At 41.2% G+C, this 25123-nt stretch overlaps 3 protein-coding genes across 7 annotated transcripts in view; 2 read left to right on the plus strand and 1 right to left on the minus strand.

Moving 5' to 3' along the window:
* Positions 1-2621, minus strand: part of nfatc3a (nuclear factor of activated T cells 3a) — a 68597-nt gene extending 65976 nt beyond the window's left edge. For 2 of the 4 annotated variants that reach the window (XM_028574047.1, XM_028574034.1), the window contains exon 1: positions 2060-2621. In XM_028574047.1, coding sequence (XP_028429848.1) covers positions 2060-2150 — 91 coding nt within the window. In that variant the 5' untranslated portion in view covers positions 2151-2621. The remainder of the gene's footprint in view (positions 1-2059) is intronic. The other 2 variants (XM_028574040.1, XM_028574053.1) reach the window with 1 other exon arrangement.
* A 5368-nt stretch (positions 2622-7989) lies between these two features.
* Positions 7990-10711, plus strand: ddx28 (DEAD (Asp-Glu-Ala-Asp) box polypeptide 28). The gene has a single exon (XM_028577815.1). The coding sequence runs from the start codon at positions 8219-8221 to the stop codon at positions 9914-9916; it is 1698 nt and encodes a 565-aa protein (XP_028433616.1). The 5' UTR covers positions 7990-8218; the 3' UTR covers positions 9917-10711.
* A 3230-nt stretch (positions 10712-13941) lies between these two features.
* tln2a (talin 2a) overlaps positions 13942-25123 on the plus strand; it is a 101785-nt gene continuing 90603 nt past the window's right edge. For both annotated transcript variants that reach the window (XM_028570559.1, XM_028570654.1), the window contains exon 1: positions 13942-14100. The gene's annotated coding sequence lies outside the window, so the exon portion shown is untranslated. The remainder of the gene's footprint in view (positions 14101-25123) is intronic.

Below are 25123 nucleotides of genomic sequence, written 5' to 3' on the forward strand. Positions count from 1 at the left end.
GAAATATTTAAATCCATCCCAACCTGGTCTTGTGTATCACATTCCATGTAATTCAGTCTGAAATATCTGGAATCTTTGGAAGCCTTGATTCAAATTTCAAAACTGTTTGTGATGACAGATCTGTCACACGTTCTGTGATGTTGGCATGCCCAAGGTTATACAGTTTAGTTTTTAAAGGTTTTCCCGAAACTTAATCCACAATATCAAGCCCAAGCAAATAAAGACATTAATTCACTTTATGCAGTTCTTCACAATCAAGCTTCTGCTGATAGCTTACTTTGTTTCTATCAATAAACTAATACAATTATGATCATCTGTCATAAATACTTATGAACCCAGGTACTGCTTAATGTATTTTATTCTCTCTTCTCTACTGGGACATTAATTTCCAAGATAGCCTTATAGAAGAAAAATAATTTATTATCATTTGAGTTGTATCCTTTTTCTTAGGCATTCTCATCTTAGTAGAATGGAGAGAGAGAAAGCAGTGTCATGCGGCAAATGTCCTCATCTAGATTCAAACCCAAGGCATCTCATTTAGCATGGTATACACCTGAGATCACTGATCCACCAGGAAAATTACTATTTTTAAGTTCTTGGTATTGTCATATTGTTTGAAGCACTTTGATTCTCTGCAATATATATGGCTTGTCTATAGTTTGAACTTAAAAAGCACATTACTAAACACAGCCTATGAGGGTGAGAGAAGACGGTTTATAACAGGTTCAGTATATCAAGTTTGTTTTTGTTTTTTTAAGTTTTTAAAGTGAAGGTTCCCCACTACTGAAGGTGTAAAGCATTTTAGACCAGGGGTCTTCAACAGGGGGTCCGGAGCCCCTGGTCCTCAGAGTCAATGTTGGGGGGAGGGGCTCCAAATTATTTTTAATTTTTAATTAATTAAAAAATCTTAACAACATATTATTAGCAAATATAAATCACCACTGCACTGGCCTATAGGTAAGGTAGTCACTAAGGTAGCCATCCACAGATACAATTAATCCTAAGGATTCACTGTGCCACATGCATATTTAACATTAAAACATGATTTATAAAATCATGCCAACAATTATTAGGCAATTTTAATAGCTTGGTATTCTACGCAGAAAAAAAGGTATGTATAAAGGCTTAAGGCCGCCCTACATCTTATTGTAGGCCCAGTCTAATATGCAACTTAATTTTATACAATATATGTAGTAGGTGGTCCGTGCCTAAAAAACGTTGAAGATCCCTGGTTTAGAAGATGTATCACATCGCCCAGCCCTAGAGCCTATTTCAAAACATTGGTGCCTTCTGTCTTTACATTTACAAATATCAACAATAACTAATAATTTATGTTTTTGAAAAACTAAATGACTACATTTTATTACTATACCATTACAGAAAAGACTAGGTTTACAGTGAAATAACGCCCTTGACATGGTTATTAAAACATTACAACAGCATCTGTCCTACTTTTCACTTATTTTGTGAACTAGTGAATAAAGGTTTTGACAACATTAGCATGTGCTACTTTGCAGAAATGTGCCTCAGCGACATTCAAACTGGTCCCTCCTTCAGCCATACTTCACTTACACCATACCAACCTAACCAACTGTTGCAGTCTCTGTTGCAGTCTCTTTTAAAATCGTTTAAAAATCGACAAGCTATCTGTTGCAGGCCTTACAAATTTGAACTGGATTTACAGATAAATTAGCATAACGTTAGAGCAATAACTGAACTCGTGCTAATGTCAAGCTAATGACAGCTGGTGTTGTGGACATTAAGCTGGGCGACCACGATGGAACGGACGCGTGATATTTGAATATTTCCATTTCTCAAAAAAAAAGAAAAAAAGAAAAAACTTAATAAAACAAAAACTCTTACTAGAGTCGGTTCCTCTTTACAGAGCACACAGTATCGACATTGTGATCGAAAGCTGCCGGGCTAAATTAAACCAGCAGTAACTTAACGTTAGTTAGGTTTGGGTGAGTAACTTATGTTAACGTTACAGCATAATGTGCCGTTAAGTTTACTAACAATATAACGTTACAGTTTGAACCCAAGGGGGAAACCCACTGACCTGCGGGGCCTAACGGCTGCTGCTGCCCGTCCTCTCCGAAAATCAGTCTGAAGTCCAGCTCCTCATTCCCGGGGCAGTTTGCAGTCGTCATCGGGTTTGACAGCTCGGGTTTTAACGTTACCCCGCCACTCGACCGTCGACTGCTGGAGCAATTTATGCTCTCCTAAAATGTCACATTTACCGACCGCAACGACGCCGAACTTTAACTTTTGTTCTTTTAACTCATGGCCATGCACCGACCCGCGTTTTCCCCTGGTTTGACAAATCCAAAATACAAGTCGTCGGCGTCTCTTCCTCTGGCAGATAACTAGCGAAACGATGGCTTCAACTTCAGAGAAAGTCGTCTGCCCGCTCTGCCTCTCCTTCTCTCGCGGTTTCTCTCTGTCTGCCGACCTAACGTTAGTCAATAACAAAGACGCGCTTTTCTCTGTCAGTGTTTAATATTAGCGATAAAGCCGATGAATTGTCCGTGTAATTGTCCAGTACCCACTTTCTCTCTATCTCTCCTCCTGTCTGTTTTTCTATCGCTCTCTCCGGAGCTCCTATCCCAACTTTTACTAACCCCGCGTGACAAGGCTGTTCCAGTGGTGACGTCAGCAGACACAACACACAGCGCACGCACGCACACACACACACACACACACACACACACACACACACACACACACACACACACACACACACACGTACACACACGTACACATACAGTTACTATGCTATGGAGTTAATAAACAAGTTATGGGTAGGCCTATTAGCATGTTGTTTTTTTGAAGGTGCAGGGGGAAATTTTGGTTCTTGGAAAACAAAATAATAAATACATAGGAAACATTTTACCTAAATCATAACTATTTAATATGCGTTGATTATGTTTGATCACTGTGTTAATAAGCTGTTGTTGCACAACAAAGTGTACAAACATTTGAATCCATTCATTTAGCAAAACCTTTGACCTTGCATCAACCAGGTCTTACAGCCACTTTGCTCTATTTAATTGGCCCTCCATTCTCTTTCAACCCCCTCCCCCCCCCAATTAGATTACATCCGATGGCCCTCAAACCTACCTCTTTGCACGGTTCCAATCCAAGCCAGGATTGGTAAGTCTAATGACACAATGCACTTTCTACCTTTAGAAATACATCCAGCCTGTCACCATGGGAGCCCAATCATTTCTACTCAGCCAATTAAGGCTTGTGAATGGGGCTGGGCTGTGGGTAGGTAAGAATAGTCATCTTCATTATAGCTTTTTGGATTTTTTTATGGTTATAGATGGCACAGCCATAGCACATCAAGATAGGTGCCACTGGAACAATCTAAAAAGTTATCTGCCACTTTTATCCCTGATTGAGAGGAGTGATTTACACAGTATTTTGCATTTGGTGGGACTAAGTGGGTATTTTATACCGGGACACTACACTTACATGTTGGCCAAATGTGCAATAAATTGAGAAGATGAACATATTGGGACCCAACCATTTGAAAATGTCTACAGTTAATCTATATATGCCTATAGTCAAAGAGAAATACCGGGCTACTCCTTACACTTGCATTTAAAATAGGCACTTTGTTAAATGGAACTCTAACATGGCAAGCTAATGATTAGTTTTGCTTCTTGTGCATATTCAGTACTCATACTGTATATTCCTACTCTGAGGGATGCCTTTTGTGTCATTGGTTTATTTATATCACAATGCAATTCTTAGTATTTCTTACCAGAGATAAGGTGGCAAGATTACATCTGTGGCTATAATCAAGCATTAATAAATCCTTTTGTATACAAGCTGTTTCACTCACTTCAACCTCTCTATCTCTAGCCAACCCTGGATTGGATAAGTTAATGTCCTCAGGTTAATCTTTATTAGGTAAGCAAAACAGAGGTTAATACACTCTAAAGCTTTAATGTGTTGCTGCTTTGATGACTTTTTTTGCCTGACAACTTGTGTATTAGAATTCAATTATTCCTGGTTTCCTAAACTTGCATTATTGGCAGCATGTACTGTAGGTGGTGTTCTAATTCTTGTTGTGATGTGATTCCTACTATGCACACACACGTGTGTGCGCGCACACACACAAACACACACACGCACACACACGCACACATACACAAATACACCTTCAAGACTGATCAAGAATATCTGCCTCTGTGAAGCAAGTTTTTAATGTTCACCCAAGGTTAACACTGATAAACACAGTTATACAACTTTTATTATGTGCTTTACTGCTGTATTTTCTCTGCTTATCATATTTTGGGCTTTTAAGATCAATTTGCAATAAAAGAAACAAATGAGCACATGTATATTCTTCGTGTAAAAAACTAATTACATTTGTATGTTTTTTTTTATATTCAAGCTAAACATGCATGGTGGCAAGAAAAAAGCAGCAAAAATCATTCATTATATTGCTGAAAGTCACTTTTGTAAGAGCACATTTTAGTGTCAGTCCACCCTCAACACAAATTGCATGCGCAGTTTCTTATTTTTTGACAGCCACACACTTCATACCTATGCTAGATGCATGTGGGCGTTGAGACAGTCGCTCAGCTTACAAATGCATTTGAAAGCATCAATAACACATTTCCTGTGGTCTTTATTTCCAAGCAAAAGCACAAAGGTTTAACACTTGTTGACTTCTATGCCACCTTCTGAAGAAATTCTCTCCCAACAGACATATGTTCTTCTTACAGGGTGGGGGTGTTATTACAATCAAAGTCCTCCTGAGTTCCGAATATACACCAAAGCTGTTACATTTTAAGTTTCCTCTCTAAACTTCATACAATTTAACAGTATCATGCAATTTTAGACTGCTCCCAGACATCTAGTGGTCTGCTTGACAAGTCCAAAAATGTTCTTCTCAACAGGTGTATAGTTGCTTGACTTGAATAAGTCATACATAAGTAATATTGCTTGTGTCAACACCTAAAAGAAGAAGCTATTTTAAGGACTACTTTGAGCAACACTACTGACAGTTAGTCACACATGATTATTGCGTAAATCAGTAATGTCAAGTACCAACTAATTCCAGTCTGCATTCAGTTATACTCTCAATAGAGGTGACACTATTAATCATCATAACAAAGGCTTCTATAGGACTGACTTAAGATGGATCAGAGAAGCAAAACAAATGAACTGGAATATCATCCTGAGCTGTGATTCTTTCCCTGTTTTACCCAAACAACAAGTCAATACCTTATCAAAAAATGGAAAAGTAAAGAATTAAAGTAAAACTACTGACTCAAGAATGTTCCTTAAAAAATGTGCAAGTGCATTAAAACTTTAGCTTTTCCAATTATAATAACTATAGTGCCACATCTGCTCATAAAAGAAAGGAGGACATGAGGTTTTAGCTGTAATGAATCCAAAAGATTCTTAATTCACTGACTGTATGTTCACCTTTAAGTATATTATTATTATTATTATTAAATTGAATTATAAAGGGATCATCATATTGTTACGTGGCGGTCACATTACTTGACTGAATTTTCTCCTGTGCAGCAGTCGTGTCTCAAGACCCACCGAAGTCTGATTCAGGTTACCGGCGTATCTTATCTCCGCAGACCTTTGAAGGGAGAAGATAAAGAAAACAAATTGTGTGGGAGGCTGAAGATGTGGTTTATGATATTATGTTCTTGTAAAGAAAGTTATAAAGGGGAAAAAAACAGCATCTGCCCCCACACTGGTCCTGCTTGAAAGGTGTCACTCTTTCAAGGATTGTGGTTTGCATACACTGCAGAAATGCAACGCAGCACCTTGGCAACATGCGGGATGTTCACTAAATGTCAACAAATTGCACACAATCCTGTATCAGAATGTCAGCTGATAAGGAATTTAAGGTGCACTTATGCAATCACATTGTTCTGTAGATACAATCCTATTTAAATAGATTCTCCAACATCTAAAAAGTAAAAAAATCTGTAATTTATTTGTTATTTTATGTCTTCATTTATCTGTGATTGACCTAAAGACGTCAATATGTTAATAATGCAACAGGGTGGAATAGTGAAAAATAATAGTTTGCAGAATAATTAATCAATATAACAATAACAATATGCTTTATTCCCATAGAAACCATGTGAAAGAAATATTGTAGACTTGGAAGACAGTACAAAAACTTGCCATCACAGCTCTAAACAGGATTTCAGGTGACTTAAAATAGTGCTTGTGGATTTTTGCTGCCCTCTTTTGTTCAGTCTGTGAAACTGAATATTGAGTCGGTGTGACGAGTGAGTTGGACTGTTGCCTCCCATCAGGCAATTACAAGCCCAGGGTCTGGACATAAAAGCCTTTACACTCATTTAAATGTTTACTTTGCAGTGATAAGGTTAATTTAACAAAGATGTTAATATATGTGTTAACATCTGTTATATAGTAACAGTGTATGCCGGAGGAAGTGATCTAAATTCATAGGGGTTTCAGCATTGGTTTGTCTGACACGTGACGGATTCTATTACTGAAAGTGTGTGTGATGTCCTGAAGCTACAATAAATCAATCAGTGAGCTGATTCATTCAGCACATGGGAAGGTTAGCTGATATACAATACATGTGACAGCAGCACTGATGCAGACTGCAGCTGTTTTCTATGCTGGGTATTAATGCAATTGTCCTTTGCACATAATAATTGGCAGATAAAATATGTGAATGAAAATTAATGAATGAAAACATTCCTAGCGGACAACTGGCGAGAGACAGGGCCAAACAGTAGAGGCTTATGTATTTTAGTATGGTATATTAATGAGATTGTTTTTGTACTTTGTGAAGGTTGTCAGGCACCTCGGGGATGCAATCCTAGTGTTTCTGTGTTTGGTTGATGTATTTGCTTCCTAAGAAGGGGCTCAGCCCACTTCTAGGTATGAATGTGTAACTGTGTGAATGTGACAGGTCGTCGTTGCAAATGAGAAGTTGTTCTCAATCGATTTACCTGGATAAATAAAGGTTAAATAATTTTTAAAAAATTAAACAACTAATGTCAGCAGAAATAGCATCAAGAGCCCCAAAGAGGTTTAGTGATTTTGCATGCCTGGTTAGATAAGTCTCCATTTTATTAGTTTACACTCAGTGTAAAGCAGCAACACAAGAACGGACACATAAATTATGCCTTTAAGTATAAGTGTAGACATTACTATGTTGATACACTTGAAAAGATGAATAAGTCATTTACCAATAATCAGATAAAATGTGGATCTGCTTTCTTTGGCAATATCCCAGATGAATATGTAGGCCTATACAGTACCTAGGCTTGGTCTTTTTTGAGGATTGACCAGAGCTCAGAGTCATGTGGACAGCTATCGACAGTCATTGTTGTGTCAATGACAGTGCTCTTTCTCACCATTCTATAATCTATCACAATCTCCGGCATTACTGTACTGCAGGCAGTGCTAATTCACTATCAGTGATCAGCCGATGGAGTTACAATTAGAACAGGCATGCAATGTAGGCCTACAGAATGAACACAGTGATCAGGCTGGAAAAGAACACTTGTCCGGGGATGGTCGATTGGTTTTCTGTTCAAAACTACATATTTTTACTACATTTCTTTAATGCCGTAGGCTATATATTTATTTATATATAAATAATTATAGCCTACATTGTGAACTTAACAATATTATTAACCAAATATTATATACATAGATATGTGATCTATGTGATCGGATTTTCTGGTACAATGAAAATCCCATTATTTTGTAATTGTGTGATTATTAGGCATATTTTGTCAACAAAAAGGCTTTCAAAACTTTATGTTCGCAGCATTTATGATATGTTTATTTAATTTGTTTAATTAATTTATTCACAATTATTGTTTATATAATTGTCGTGGATTCTTGGATTTTCTTATTTTTTTCCATTTATGTTTATTGTTTTATATTTGCTTTTGTTGCCGACTTTGAATAAATTGCGAAAACAAGATTCACTGACGTTGCGTTTCTCAAATACGTCATCAATCCACATCCTCTTGACATCATCAACACTCGCCAATAAAGCATGGCGCTACCGCTGTCAAGGGAAGCAGGATGATAACAGATTGACTGTGTTTTTGAACATTCAACGTGACTTTTAAAGCTTTCCGGTGCACAAAACAGGCCTCGCCTTCTTGGTCCAGTCCTTTATTTGCGATTTAATCCTTGTCGGCTGATCTTAGCAGGTATAGCGAGCCAGTTCTACACCAAAATGCACTCTGTGAAGGTCGGCTATTTAGCTTCGGCTGCGTGGCGAGCTCTCTCGAGTGGACTTTACTGTGGTGAGTTTATTAAAGTGTCCGCCTGCTGTCGTGTTCATTGTGCTGTCAGTCAGACTCGCTTTTGCCGAACAGCAGCCACGCCAGAAGAGACAGTCATCCGCATCCCTCGCTACATGCAGAAGCACATTGAAAGTGCAAAACAGACTCGGGGCAAAAACAAGATCAACACCATCAAAGCCGGCAAGCTCCTGATTCAGAGCAAGGATCCTGATCTGAACCAGTCGGCCGGATACACTCTTGGGAAGTTCGAGCAGCCCAATCTCTGCTCGAAAGGGTGGAAACACAACAAGTCCTTCGGTGACTATTTCACCATCAACAACACCCAGACCGTTGCACCTTTCGTTGTTAATAACCAGAACGAGGATGCTGAACAGGAAGCATCGCTGACGTTTAGTAACCTCCATATCTGCAAGGAGCTGGTGGAAGCTTTGGACAAGAGCCACATTACCCATCCCACCACTGTGCAGCTGCAGACCATCCCAAAGGCCCTGAAAGGTCACAACGTTCTCTGTGCTGCGGAGACGGGCAGTGGCAAAACGCTGACTTACCTCCTGCCGATTGTTCACAGGCTTCAAGCGGAGAAGAAGTCGGAGATGTACGCTGGGAGCGCGCGCAAGATCTGCGCTGTGGTTCTTGTGCCTTCCAGAGAGCTAGCTGAGCAAGTGGCGGCCGTGTCCAGGACTCTGTGTGCTCCGTTTGGCCTGCTGGCCAGGACTGTGGGTGGCGGGCGGGGCGTAGGACACATCAAGGCGGTCGTCAAGAAGGATCATCCGGATATTTTAGTGGCCACACCGGGCGCTCTGGTCAAGGCCCTGCGGAGACGCTTGGTGGACTTGAGCGAGCTGAGCTTCTTTGTGGTGGACGAGGCTGACACCATGTTCGACCCCAGCTTCTCTGACATGCTGGAGAACATCCTGCTCCACGCCAACATTGCTAGCGATCCCAAGGAAACCCGAGGCCCGGGCCGTAAAGCCCAGCTGCTGGTGGTGGGGGCCACCTTCCCTGGAGGTGTCGGGGAAGTGCTCAGCCAGGTGACAGACCTTGGCGGCATGGTGGTGATCAAGAGCAAGATGCTGCACTGCCTCATGCCACACGTCAAGCAGACGTTCCTGAAGGTGAAGGGCGCTGACAAGATCATGGAGCTCCACCAAGCCCTGAAGCCTCTCCAACAGGAAAAAGGAGGGGGTGCGGCTCTGGTGTTCTGCAACAAGTCCCCCACCGTCAACTGGCTGGGGTACTCGCTGGACGAGATGGGGGTGCGGCACGCGCGGCTGCAAGGGGAGATGCCTGCTGCTGTGCGTTCGGGAATCTTCCACTCCTTCCAGAAGGGCCTGGTCGATGTGCTGATATGCACAGACGTTGCTTCACGTGGCCTGGACACATCCCGGGTGCGCTTGGTTGTCAACTATGACTGCCCGGAATCCCACACAGACTACATCCACAGGGCAGGGAGAGTGGGGAGGGCAGGAGGGGTGGAGGATGGGGAGGTGCTCAGCTTTGTCACTCATCCATGGGATGTGGAGCTGGTGCAAAATATTGAGACTGCTGCACGTAGGAGAAGTAGTTTGCCAGGGATGGAATCTGATATACGTGAGCCAAAACCCAAAGTAGTAGAGGCAGAGGAGTAGAAGTGTATGTTTGCAAGTTAAAAAGCTTCTGGTGGGACATGTTAGTAACTGTACGTGTTGTGTTGGGATGACAAACTCTAAATGTACAAAACGTTGTCAGCAGAAATGGTAAGCCAGATTTGTTCGAAACAGAATTACAGTAGGCTGTTTTTTCTTTGGCCAGTATGACTTAAAGAAGTAAGAATTAATTAAATTGCCAACTTTATGGTTGATCGTACAGGGGATGGAAATTCTACTAAAATGTGTGAATTTTGTTTTACCCTACTTTCAGTGTTTCCTCTATGGTGAACATTTCTGCCCCCCACGGTATCAGAAATAGGGCTGCATTGTTAGAGTGCGTGTCGGAGAATAGCGTGGACACACGAGGATCTGCCCCCACTGCTAAAAAAAAAAAAAAATCCTAAAGGAAACACTGACTTTCATTCAAACATTCCCAACTGGGATAAAGTGAAGGGGAGATTAATGAAAGTGACAAATCATGTTGTTTTGCCGAGCTACAACCTGAAATTGCTTAGTTCTGGTGTAATTTCTTAATTCTGATATTTAAAAGCACTAACATAAAGCATGATGTTAATGGGAATATGGAAGTGTGCTCTGTCTAAATTTAATGTTTCCATAGTGTCAAAATGTTTTCATTAAGGCCTATATTTCCTGATGTAAATGTGCAGATTAGTCTGCTCATCAGTTGCTTATTTAGACTTAATATACATGTTACAATATTTCAATCAACTGATGCTGACTTTTTGTTAAAAATGCTTGAACTTTAAAGTAAAAACCTATTGCATATTCTTCTCACTTTTTTTTTATTTATTTTTCTAGCAGAAACAGGATTTTCTTCAGCCTAACTATTGTCAAAAGGTGTGTTGGTCATGTTGTGGCATCTGTTGGATGCAAAAATCTTTTTGTGCAAAAATGACATCTTCTCCTCTCAAATACTGAAAATATAAATTGATCTGGTTTGTGAGTGTAGAGTAATTTTCAGTGAAACTGTGCAACACAATAATGTGATGTGGGTAACTCGTCATTGAAGAAGACATTGCTGTAGATGTTTGCTTTTTCACCACACCTAACCAAATACCATCCAGGGTATGGTATTAACATAAGCTACAGTACAGAACATTGCAACAAAACACTCTGAATAACAAGAAAAATACATTTACTTTTATCTGTCTCTTACAATCTTTTTAAGACTTTTTAAAATAAGTCTTACATTGATTGATATTGTCATGTGGACAAATCCTAAATTCTCTGGCGATCCGTTCTTATCGTCCTTAAAGTGCTCATATTATGCTTTTTGGCTTTTTTCCTTTCCTTTATTGTGTTATATATCTTTTTTTGTGCACATTATAGGTTTACAAAGTGAAAAAGCCCAAAGTCCACCCCAAAAGCACTTACCATCTCCAACAGAAAACACTGTTCACAAACTGCTCCAAACAGCTCTATTGTAGTCCAGCCTTTACTTCAGAGACCAACGTGCGTCACTTTGTAACACTTTATAATGCTCGCCTAGCTGCTAGCGTGGCACGCCCTCATACTCTGCTTCTGACTGGCTAGCAGTGCTGACCTAGGTACTGCGCATGTGCGACTCCCAACAAAGATTTAACAGAAGTGAGATGCCTCACTCTGTAGCTAAAACAGAGAGCTCAACACACAGGGTGAAAAGAGGAGCTGCAGCAATGTGCAGTGCAACAACAAATATGGTGTTTTTGTGAAAATTAAACTAAACCTCTAAATACAATTATGAACCTGAAAATTAGCATAACATGAGCACTTTAACACAATTTCAAGAAGTTGTATGTATTGTTTCTGTAATATGTACTGCGTTTGTTTAGCCACCAGGTGGTGGCATTTGTCTGATTTCATCTTATGTACATTAGCTGCACAGGTGGTGGGTCAAAACCCAAAACATGCATGCAGATTTTGGTGCTCAATACAATGAACTTGGCACATGCTCACTAACTTATTGGAAACAGCCATTAGCCCACCACTAGTTTCTGAAAGGTTTTGTGGATTCCAGTACCTTTCATGTTTACAGTACAGAAACACTTGATCAAGCTACAGCAGTAATCATTAATCTCCAGGCAAGTTGAACAGAGGCCAAAGACTGACATCTCTACTGTTGATGTGGTAGGTCCACTGTACTTGAAAGGACCCCCCTTTTCCACGCCTGTGGGTGCCTGTTGAAAGGAAACTGCAAAAGTCAACACAAAAAAATGCCAGAGTAAAGAAAGTCTGGGATCTTATTTCAAAGGTAACAACTTTTCCTGTAACCCTGATTCTTTTTTTTTTTTTGGTTCAGTAGGTGTTGTTTTAAACAACTTTTTTTTTTTTAGTTTTTACATGAATTATAGACAGATGACATACCTGATGATTGATGCTGAAGTGTTTGTTGAAGTAGAGATTATAGAAGCAGGCAGACCGACTGACGTGTTAATGGCTCTGACCGTAACAAGGGGCTTCCATCAGAATGTCTGGAATCTAGCTGAGATTGTCCTGCTCCAGCTCAGGTCAACACCCAACACCCCCCACCCCTCCCCCACTTAGGTTCACATTTCACCCAACTGTACCCTGACAACAAGGACCCCGTGTCCACTTATAGCATGTGGAGCAAATGCCTCCAATCCCTCACTTTATATTTTTGTCCTGCCTCACCTCAACGGACCCCCACAAAAATAATAAACTATCAAATGTCCCACTTCCAGGTAGTTGCTGGGCCCCGCATTAAGTATTTCATGGCTAAAATAATTTTAGACCATAGGTCTTAGCCTTAAAGGGCCACTCCACCGATTTCACACATGATCCGTTTACAAACATGGAATACTTTTGCAGCCTGGGAAAACCGTTGTTTAATGTCTTTTGTGGCTCTGTGGGTGGTTTATCAAGTTTGAAAAAAATGACCTGATGAGGTCATAGTGATGTCATGCAGGAAGACTGTGTTACAAACAGGGGGCGTGGAGTTTGAAAGATGTGGGCATTTTCCAGGAACACAGATCCAAGAACTGAATCATGGGAAATGTAGGGTCCTGAGTTTTTGGAGCTTGACCCAGGGACTGAAAATCAGGACGTCTTGGCCTCTTGGTTTGCTCTTTTTGCCCCCGCCACCATTCAATAATGTGTTCCTTGACTTGGATGTTTGACCTTTACTGTGTATATTGATGTATGTGTAGAGAGTTTGACACTCAAAGGCTTTGTATCTCAGGTTAAAGTGTAGGTACAAAAATGATTTTGTAACATTACAAATAGTTTAGCAGCCACTCGTCCAATATGCAACTAAGATTTTAGTCATTTTGAACTAGTTAATTGAACTTTTCCGTGGAAAATACATATCAGGCACTAGGCTATGTATTCCAAGCAGAGTATTTTTATATGAGCTAAAACATCTCAGGAGGGGATCTTTAATCTGTCTCTCACAAGTCCCCCACCATTCTGGAAGTTCGGTAGGTAGTCTACTAAATTGCTGGAGTACCACTTAAGATGCTCTTGGAATATGGGATCCTGATTTGTTGGACAAAGCCAGGGAAAAGGATAAAGTTGGCTGGTTTGAGGTCACAGGTTATCTCACCGCCCAGCCTACAGTAAAACAAACACGAGTAGCCTATATTTGAGCAGGTGGTGATGTTTGCATGCCGTTCAAAGGGAGTTCTTCTTTCTTTCTTTTTGGGCTTTAAACCAATACTCAGAGGGCATTTATTTATGATCTATAACATGATAGTCTGGTGCCAACCAATAATAATAGCCTAATAAAAATGTCTCATTGAATCATTACTAATGAAAAACATATAGGCCTACAAGTGAGGTAATTGCTCTTAAAGGTATCATCAACATCCCACAATACCCTAAATAGGCTATTTTTCAAATATAAATAAATATCACTTAATTTAGCCCCATTTGTAGTCTCCGTGGGCAACTGGGGTGTAGAATAGGTGGACTACAAAGTGTTTGGTCCATTAATAATGACGCATTTCCTCTTTTCCGCACCGTAGGATCCCCCCCCCCCCCCCCCTTTACACACACTCACACACATGCACGCACACAGACACAGTGCCGCTGCTCACACACTGTCCAGCCACTTGGAAAATTCCCTCAACGCGGAGGATATTGTACTGCTGAGCAGCGGGACTGTCGGCTAATGTGCATCTTCTCAGGGCTGACTTGCTCGAAATGCCCCAGTAGAGGATCTGAAGGTAGGTTTACAACGCTGTAATCGGCTTATTGTGCTGGCCATCTCCCCCCGCAGCAGACCTAGAGATCCGTCTGACCTTCTCTTCTCTCCGACCAAAGCTTTAGAATAAAACCCGCACGCTGTGTGTGAGAGCCCGGCGTTGAGTCCCAGCCGGCTGGAAGGGAGCCTGTAGCTCTGTGTGACTGCTTTCTCCGGCGTTTTGAATGGATCGGGGCTCTAGCCTAAGTTGTTTCAGAGGCTGCGACGCTCATTTAAATCACCGAAACTTGTGGAGCCTTAAAATTGCCGACTTGTGCAGTGGCATCGGTTTGGTTTGGGCGACTTCACAGAAAGCTGGGCTGCTGCAGGGGGGGGGTCACCCGGTGAGGATTTCCTTTGGCAAAGCTGGGTATTTTTGATTTTTGAAGCCGTAGGAGTCAGTGTGCGTGCGTGCGTGTGTGTGCGCGTGCGCGCAGAGTCAAAGAGGCACGGAGAGTTCACACACGGGGCTGGTAACATTGCACTGACCAGGGGAAACCAGCCTCCGCCATGTTAAGTAACTATCACATCCAAGCCGCCACTAATGCCACAGTTTGTAACTTTTTTTTGTTTTTAATAATACATGTCGTCAATAATGCCATATCTGACGCGCGCACATTGAAGGGCAGCGGCAGCCACCTGTGTAGGCTACAGCGCGTGGCTGCTGCTGTCCTGCGTGTTATTAAAGAAGCAGCTCGTGAGAGGAGAACCCACACGTTCTAGCTTCACCACAGCAGCTTGCAGGGGAACCCATGTTATCAGCCGTGGGCGTTTTTTCCAGCATGTTTTTTTTTTTTTTTTTTTTTCACCGCTAGGTCCATGTGGTTGCTACGGTCAAGGTGACTGAGAGCAGCATTAGAAGGCGAAAAAAAATACATGTAAAACGGACATATAGAATATATGACTTCTCTGCAGCAGCATCTATCCTTCCAGGTTATATTGCATATATGCATTGTGGGGATGGCTGCCAGTGTCGGCTTAGCTGCCACACCCCTTCATAGAAAGACAAGGCTCTGATGGTCTGCCATTCGCACAAGTAGCCTAATACCAATCAAATGCTATATTTATTATTTTTTGCAGGGGATCTCATGTTTTCCAATGTGTCCTATTTGCATTTGTGTCTTACTTCTCTTCTTGTATTTGGTAAGGAATTGAGTTGAATGATTACTTGTTTATGTGTCAAGTTTGTGCTCATGGATCAACATGCTCCATGCTAGTATTGCAACGAGTGGATCAATGAGCAGCAGGCAGTGCCCTGTGTGGAACTGTGAGCTGGTTAGTAGGGAGACATGACAGGTAATATGAGATGGGCCACCGGTGGAGCGAGAGATGCCTGCGATGTTTAATGTGCAAGTGAGTTTCTGTGGCAGTTTAATGGGCAAATTGCCCCCTAAAGTCTCCTCTCTCTCACATACACACACACACACACACACACACACACACACACACACACACACACACACACACCCCCCCTCTGGCTGCATAGAGCTTGGGGTGTGTGTGTGTGTGTTGCCTCAGGAACGAGTGCTCTTCTCTGACTGGTTTGATAGGTATGTCTAACACCAGTCTGTGTGTTGAGATCCATTTGGGTGTTAGGACAGCATTACTCATGGGAATGGTTGTGCAGTTATTAAATAGATTTTCTCCAAAAATCTATGATGACTAAAGGTGTGAGGAAAATTGCAGAAGCACGTAAATGTCATCCCATCCCCTCAAGTTGCCCTATGTTAAAATCTGTCCTTTCAAAATGGCAGCTCTCGTCTGATGAGCCAGGCACACCAGCCACTGATCAGTTATGCTTCTGTTTAATCTCTGAGAAAATGTCATTTTCGCAAGCCTCATAGTTAACTGTTACTATCTGCTGCTGCTGCTGCTACTGCTTAGTATGCGGCTCTGCCACCAGCGACGGCACCGACCATTTATCAAACTGACCAAACTCTATCTGGCTTTCCTAACATAAAAAAAGCAATCACAAGCTTTTTCATTATATTAGCAACTGCACTGACCTTTCGGAGAATGTGTTTATGCGTTCATTATGCTAATGGTAGTTTGAAACCAATCTTTTCAAAGCAGAGTGATCAACAATTACACTCTTTACAGTGTAGCTGTGCAGTTATTTAGTGCTGAAATCATTGGCAGGAAATGAGAAGCAGTGTGAATCTTCAGGAAATGATGTCTTGAGTCAGCACATAATGAAAGCTGAAAGCAACTACGCTTTAAATTAATGGAAGAACTTAAAATCGATCTATGATGACTATTCCAGCCTAACCTACAGCCCGTAGCCCTGTTGCAATTGAAACCTCTAACATAAAGATACCAAAGCAAACAATTTACTGATTTCCAAAGTCCTGCAGCTCCTTTTACAACCTTTGGGGACTAACTTTCGATCGCAATGTCCTTCTAGCTTGTAAAGACCTTCAAGGCCAATCTCATCACTCGTCAGCAGCACATGGCTAATTTATTGATCTGTCCCTTTGTTCTGCATGAAAACGGACCGTTGCTGTCAGTCACCAGTAACCATAGGCAACATGACATCATGACTTTGCGTAAACGTACACGCCACTTTCTGTGTTGTCTGTGCCCATTTTGAGCTATCCGCGTGTATGTCTACGCTCTATACAGGGGACGGCAGTCTGTCACAGCGTAAACATACACGCCACGTGGCACTTTCTAAAGCCACGTGGCGTGTTATCACGAGGCTACGGTTTAGGAAAGGAAGAAACTGTTGGGATTAGGAAAAGAAGAACAGGGTTGAGTTTAGGAAAACCAAAAACGTGGAAAGGAAACGCCAAACGCGGGCCGTGATCCCCGCTCTCCTGGGTTAAGGTCCTATGTTTTACCCATCCTCCACCCCAACCAATCTCCCTATGTGGATTCCGCCCTTTCGTACTACTCGCTACGTAATCGCAAGGTAATGTAAGTCAGTGGAGGCCAAACGGCGTTTGTAAACACGCTAAAAAACGAGTATGTGTCTTGATAACATGCCAATAATGGCATACGAATTGGCGTGTCATACATAAGCCACTTCATGAGATCAGTCTGCCGTAGAGAGGAAGTAATAAGCAACCCGTAATGACACTTTAATCTCAAGAGGTACAAATGTTACAAATGATGCACTGGGCCGTGGGAAGGGAGCCAATCGTTTGCTGCTCATGCTCAGCCAGGTAGCTCTGCTACGCGTACAGGAAGTGTCATTCAGAGTTGCGGGGTACAGTCAGCAAGTGCAGTTCATTTTAATAACATATTTTCTGCAAGAACTGTAAGTGCTGGTGCCAGAGAAAGGAAATACTATAAGCTTGTGATCTGAATGCCTTTTTATGCAGAAGCTGCGGTGACGGTAGGCTTTTTTTCAAGCAGGTGGAAGAAAGCGGGAGTGTAGGGGACAGAATTTGAGCTGTACAGAGCTGCTTAAATTACATTTGCTAATGACTTTGACAGCAAAGTCTCTGACTATCAGCATCCATTGCTACTTGTTCCACAGTTGTTCTGAAATAAACCTGATGTGCTGTTAATGCAGCAGTACCTTTTGTGAAGAATTAGTGTCTTCTCTGCTTGTTTCCCAGTGCAACTCCCAGTTGGGAACTCATTCCTTGTTTGTTTTGTATGGATCTCAGAGCCTGAAACAAATGTTTGGAAGTGGTTGCCAGGTTGGTAACTAGACATCAGCTGCCAAATTGACAACCAAAAGCTGAGGGCAAATATAAATTGCCATAGCTTAGTTTATTTGACTAATAATGGTTATATGTGATTACAGTTTTTCTTGATTGCTTTGATGCAGCAGTCAACTCAAACTCCACATTTTCAAAACACACAGGCTGAAACAGTGGCACTCAGGGTCAACATGACACATTTTGTTTGCAAAAGGCTCTAACCATGCCAAAAAATTTAAAATATGCAACAAAAGCAAATTTTGCCTTCAAACGCAACAAAGTGTATGAGCTCTTCCAATCAACCATTACACAGTGGACAACAAAATACAGCACTCAGTGTGAATCAGTGCACCATTGCTTGTCATTGTAGGCTATTACTGTACGTAGCTTTCATGCCAGTGCCATTTGTTGTCAAATTTGCCTTCTTGCAAAGAATTGGATCCAGAATCAGAAATCGGGAATGCAAATTTTATTGATTCCATTGATTCTTATTTTCAAACTGTGGCTGAAAACGGAAATACTGTAAATATTACACAAAATACAGTTAACCAAAATAAAATCTATTACAGTAAAGAGTAAACATCTATTACTTTAGAGTAAGAAATGGCCACTATTGACATTCAGTCTCTTCTGTCTTGACGATGGGGCCACATGGACTAGCCTAACCCTGCACACTGATCTATGGGGCCACATGGCCTAACCCTGCAGACTGACTGCTAATTGAAGATTTGTGTCAAGGAGTGTCAAACATGCGTTTCAGTGATTTCATACTGATGTAGGTTGTTTCTAATAGTTAGGAACCGATGGTTTCTGTTTGGTTACCATAGCTAAAACAACAGAGTTTGGACTGCTTGAATGACCTCCGTGTTAACTGTTCTGCAAAAGGGTGGGGGAAATGAGCCAATCCAATGAGAAAGGGTCAACACATTTGCAAGAGGTGTCTTCTGCTCTGCTGAGACGGTGATGATGAAAACCGAGTGGATCCCAGTTTCCTTAAGCAGATCAAAGTAACCAAGAAAAACTGTAAACAATTAAAGACAATCATTAGAACATTTTGCCTGCATGTTTGCGGTATTGTACATTAATTAGCAGGGGACGTTTTTAAAAGGCTGAATGATGACCTCATGCAAGTGTGATCACATCTATTGTATGTCCGATTGGAGCTGCTCTTGACCTGGAGTGGAAGATAACAATTCAGAGTTTTTAATCGGGAGAAATGTAGTGAATATTTTCAGCCAGGATAGCCTGGTTTGCAGCCTTCATATTTAGAAGCATGATGCATACTGGCTTTGGATTTCTGGCACCTGATGAGCCTCTCTACCTCCTTTCTCCTCAGCTACCCTCTTCTTTTAATAGTCCATGCTTAGGCATCATGATGTGCCCTCTCCATGATGAAGTATATATTAGCCATTCAGGGTTCATGGTATAATTTAGTATTATTTTAATAAAATGCTCCCCTGTGTGTCAGAATTTTATTGCCAGTATGTGGGATGGGTTCTTCAGTGATATTAAAGTTTTGTCATTTGCCTTTTCCCTTCCTTCCTTCCCCTCACCCTTGGTGATGGAGTGGGAAATATGATTACGAGTATCGTGGATTTAGGAAACCATTGCAATCCATTCCTTGATGCATATTCTGTAAATACCTTTCTATACATTCGTTTTTATTGTTGGTGGCGGAGTCCGCTGTTCCTGCCCTGATTCAATTTGCCTACCTGCACATACATACAATGTTTGTTTGATTGTACTGTAAAGCAATAAACCAGTTGTTTTCGTCACAAATTAGCTGCTCATCAACTTTCATACTACAGTTGAGTGGCAGTATTTTTACTAACTGCAGTTTTCATAGTTTAACGCCTTTACATATATTAGCTAACACATTTTAGGAATGCTATATTCTTAATACATGGAATTCTGCAGTGGGGGGGGGATTGGGGAGAAATGTCTTAATGGAGGCGGAGGAATGTCTGGCCTAGTTCAAGTTAATATCACAGAATTTCACACTTCGTTGTGACCAAGCCAAGGCATGCGTAACCTTAAACATAAGAGTCAAATCACAAGATTCCATGCAGGGCTTCCTGTTAGAAAGAGGGCCCCTGCGCCTACCCATTCCAGATGTACAGTACTTATTTACTAGTTAAATAAGTTAATAGTTACTTACGTATTTACCATACTCAGATTCAGCCAGAAAACATGTTGAATCACTTTCCATGCACCTTTGTCCTAGCCCCAAACTTCTATTAGAAGGGAAGGTTATAATTAACAACAGGCGGCTGGTTGACAAAACTTTCAAGAGTCACAGTTTTGAGCCAAACTTTATTTATGTAAAGACCAAATGAATAAGAAATAATGTACAACAAATGCAGCCGTAATATCAATAATGAAATGACTGTCAGTGAAGAGATTGATGCACAGGTTTGTAAAGATTGTTACCATTTATGATGAAATTTTGTCCAGCCCGCCCATCAGCGGTGAAGCATGCAACTAAAGTCTTTCTTTTCGTGGTAACGTTGTCATGTACAGTAGAAGTCCTGAATGCTGGTCATTGTTGGATGGATGCAGCAGAGGCTCTCTTTTTGGCACATCCCATCTACTTTCCACCTCCCACTAAGCTCTGGTATGCCTGCCTCCCACTCAGTCCACCGTCCAATGTGCATTGCATCACAAATATAACCCAGTACAGTGTAACGCGCAAAACTATTTCTGCACAAGTGGCTTTGCTAATTGATTGGTTTTAAATACTCCGTATGACTCAAGGATAGGAAATGTTGGTTGTGTTGTTTTTTTCGGCCTATAATTAAACGTTTCGAGAGGAGCAGTCTGTCGGAGCAGCCAGTGCCCTGCAGCAGTCTGCATATGTGGGTCTCTGTGTGCTGTGATGTAAGCCAGTGGACCCCCCCCAATCTGGTTTAAAAATACAACATTTTGGTCATGTTGACCTGGCGCAGCAGGAACCAGTATGGTTGTCATAGTGATGGGGGATGAAAACTCATGCTGCCTACTACTTAATAGGCATATTGAATGGATTTGTTAATTTAAACTGTTGCCTCAGTAGGAGAGCATGACAATTTCATGACCACATTATGTTTACGTATTGTAATGGATTGCGATTGGTGGACAATTTTGCATATTGTTTCATAGTATTATGTAGCTTGTATGGGCTATGACAATTTTAGTTTGGTGACTTGAGCTGAGAATTCACCATTTCGCCACACTGATTTGTCGAGTGCTCCACACCCGAATGATCAGAGCTTCCATTTTCAATTCAGCGATTGTCCGTTTGTGCTAAAATGGCCCCGCACAACACCTCCTAAACATGGTGTTCTTTAGGTAGATACGCACATACTTATATGTTTCAAGAAGGCTTAAGAGTTGTGTCTGTACCATGTTATGTATCCATCAGATTGCCAATCTCCAGAAGATAAAATCAGGTTAAATATGATGCGAAACTTGAAACTTCCCTGTGGGGAAATAAGGTGAAGACCTCCAGGTTAAGTTTGGAACTTTGAAATGAATACCAGCTATTACTGAAATTAAGTGTTTTTACAAGCTTCCCAGAACTGCTCGTCATGGGATTTGTTACAGCTGGATCTGTGTTGACTTTGCTATTTCCTTTTCCTTACAATTATGCTAATATTGCACTAGTATGCTAACATACTCTTTTTGATGGAGTTTGTTTCTACCCTTTTGATACATTTTAGATTCATAAATTATGTCTGTTTTGTCTTTTTCCTGTGAGACCACTGTAACATGTAGCTTTGGCTCATCATGATCTGAGCTTATTGGTTATATAAATTGAGGAAATCATCCAGGACATGAAGTTACACAAATATCAACTACTCGTTGGGCCAAATCCAGGTTCATTTTCAAAATGATCTGGCGTTTTGGCCAAAGCCAACAGTCACTTTGACTCCTGGCTGAAAGTGGATCTGCTCTGAAATGTGTTTCAGGTTGCAGCTGAGCTCTTCAGCTATTACTGGAGTGCATCTCTGGCAAAAAAAATCCCTGCTGCCATGGTTGCCACCTCAAGGCTCGTGCTTCTTAGTCACCAGGGCAGAAATGTAACCTAATCAGGTGTCTGCTGCTCCCAGTAAGCACACTGCGCTGTGAACAGAGTGTACATTGGCTGTTTTGCACGAAACCACGTGTGGCCAAGCACCATTGTGCACCAGGTTACTATATGACACCCTGTACATTTCAATTTCACTTGGATTCCTTATCAATACTTCTATTGCTTGGGCAGTAAAATTAATTTTTCTTTTGCTTGGGGGGCTATTTAAGCTTGTGAAAGTAAGTAAGATTTCAGAAGCATCGCCATAGAGATTGCTGGTTTGCTTCCCCAGAACCATGTACAGGAACACTCTCTCCACCACAACAAGTGCTTCCGAGCAAAGTGCTTTTACTTTAGATTCACTAAGTGGACTACTTGATGCCAAATGCTACTTGTTGTGGTTATTTTTGGTATCCTATCCAAGTGTGCTTGCATGTGTACCAAGTACTGCAGATTGAACCTGAAAAAAAAAACGTGTGGAGGTAAACACCAGTTCAAGTTGACTTTAAAAAAAGTGTTCGGTCTAAACTAGGGTTGGGTACTGTTTGGGTTTTATAATAAGTATATAATGTATAAAATATAAAAAAAGGAGCACAAAATGACAGTTGGCGACATTAAAGAACGGCTTGTTTATTGCTAAGGCCATATGGTCAAAATTAAATGAGTTTAATAATGTAATAACAATAACTTACAATGACTTTTTTCACCAGCAAATTGCTGGTAAACGACAAAAACAAGTACCAAATGGGAAAAGGGTATTTTACAATAACTTTGAATGCACCACAAGGCTGGTGAGTTTCGAGTGAAGTGTTTTTCCGACAACGGCAGCTGCAGTCAGACTGTTACATCCCAGTGTTGGAATCCTCTACAGTGAAATACAGTCACACTTTACACAGTCACAGTCACTACTTGACACCAAATGCTAACGTTGTGGTTAAACTGTTAGCAACTGTAACTGCAGATTGAACCTGAAAAAAAAAAAAAAAAAAGCGTAGCGTCCAGTTCAAGTTGACAAAAAAGTGTTCGGTCTAAACTAGGGTTGGGTACTGTTTGGGTTTTATAATAAGTATTAATGGAAAAAAAAAAGGCCATATGGTCAAAGTCACCAGCAAATTGGCACCAAATGGGAAAAGGGTATTTTCAATAACTTTGAATGCACCACAAGGCTGGTGAGTTTCGAGTGAAGTGTTTTTCCGACAACGGCAGCTGCAGTCAGACTGTTACATCCCAGTGTTGGAATCCTCTACAGTGAAATACAGTCACACTTTACACCGCTTAACGTAAACTGTTAGCAACTGTAACTGTAGCGTCCCGTGCAGCGATGCTTCTGGAAAAAAAATAAAGTCAGGCACCAGAATTTCCGTTCTTATTCGGTCTCGTTTACGTCGGAACCGGTGCCCTATTGGCACTGCGTTACGGTACCCAACCCTAGTCTAAACCCACATATCGTGAGAGGAGAAAAATGAAGCTTGGCATTTGAACGAGACAGGATATCAACTGGATCTACAACCAAAATTAAAAGGAGATGGGCGCATACAGCTTGCTTTGATGGTTCTGCCAATGAAAGTTTTAGCCCCATCCTTACATTTTAAAGATGAGAGCGAGCATGGCTGCATCTAAGTTATCCTCTGCTGCTTTGTAGATCCCTCAGCACTTGGCTGTAACTGTATCTATTCCCAAAGTCCTGAACAAATGGTGTTGTCATTAGTCAACATGTTTGTTTTTTGTTGACAAATTTCAACATTCGTATCACTCATCAAATTATTTTTGTCTCCGACGCTGTGGTTTGTGAAAAATTATCCTGTGTTGGAATTCCCCGGGAAGTGACTGCTGAGCAGCTTGGAGCTTTGTTGAGCAGGGGTGAGTGAACATTCTGGGAGTGCTGGAAATGGATCCCACCCCTTTGCTCCTCCTCAGCCCTCCTGCAGCCTGGGGCATCTATTCTTGGTTTTCTCATAAGGATAAATTCTTGCCACAAATGTTTGGTAGCTAACTTGCATGGGTAGTGACCTCGCTGTATATATGACCAACCTGCTGGCAGAGGGGCTGAAATGGTCACAGTGTTGCAAAATAGAAAGGACAAAATATCCTGGATGTGCAATCGTGATGGACAGATTGTTGTAATCCAGGGTAGCACTTCATTTAGTCTTGTATCACTTAGTTATGAAATATGAGTCCGTACAAATGTCTTTTTGAAAAAGACTGTGTGAACTTATTGTGTTTGCGACCCAGCTAAGCTAACGAGAGAGCTTTCGATGTTTCCCCTTCAATAAACTCTTATTGAACAAAATGGTGTGTAGAATGAACAAAACACCAGTGGATGTAAACAGAACAGTAGAGAGAAAATAGAGACACGCTCTGAGAGATATTGTGACTGCCTAGCACTAGCTCAGCTGGGCCCGCTAGAACGGTTAGCATCACCAGCTATGGCAGTTCACCAACTAGCCCTGCGAATTGTCACTATGTCCCCAAGCTTCCAACTCCACCTGTCTTTGTGGTGTGACTGCCGCTTTAGTAAACCGTTTATGGTAAGGGTAAACAGTTACCCTTGTCTTTCATACTCCAAGCCATCATTTTATAAAACGGTCTTTCCATTTGAGATAACCCTGATGATATCACTTCGGTTATTTTGTGACTGTGAAAAGCTATGTCCAGAGTCACGGAAGACACGGTTACACAACTTTTTTTCCCAGGCTGTTTAGTACTCCCTGACTGATCTTCACATACAACATTTTTATAAATGATTATGCCACCGTGCTTAAGCCAATTAAGTTATTCAGGCAAGTCAGTCAGGCATCACCTGCAATTGCAAGATTTTCATTAAAGATTTTGTAGTTCAGCTGGATGTCAGTGTTTGCTTAAAGCCCATAAAGATCTGACATGACAGATGCTTGCTGGTTCTCTATTTTAAAATTATTTTTTTTTTTAAATGCTTCGTGCTTTTCCTGTTCACAGTGATTAGTATTGAGTTGTCTCCTTTGTCATACAATGTATCATGGTGCAAAGTGAATGTTGACAAATATGGCACCATCACACATAGTGACACTTGACCACAAGCAGGTGAAAAGGTTTTAACACATACTTTGAACTGGCAGGATGAGCATCATCTATCATCTCTCCTGTGATACTATTTGGAAATTATCATAGTCCATGAACCTAATGGTTTTCTTTTTTGACCCACTAAGAAAATGTGTTGTCAGTTTCCTTTTTTGGCACTTTTTTCCCAAATAGTTTTGTGTTGAATGTGTCTCACTTTGTAGCCCTCTCTGAAATATCCAACCTGGATGGCACCAGAAATAGCACTTAAA

The sequence above is a fragment of the Perca flavescens genome, chromosome 1 (assembly GCF_004354835.1).
Source record: "Perca flavescens isolate YP-PL-M2 chromosome 1, PFLA_1.0, whole genome shotgun sequence".
Classification (NCBI taxonomy): Eukaryota; Metazoa; Chordata; class Actinopteri; order Perciformes; family Percidae; genus Perca; species Perca flavescens.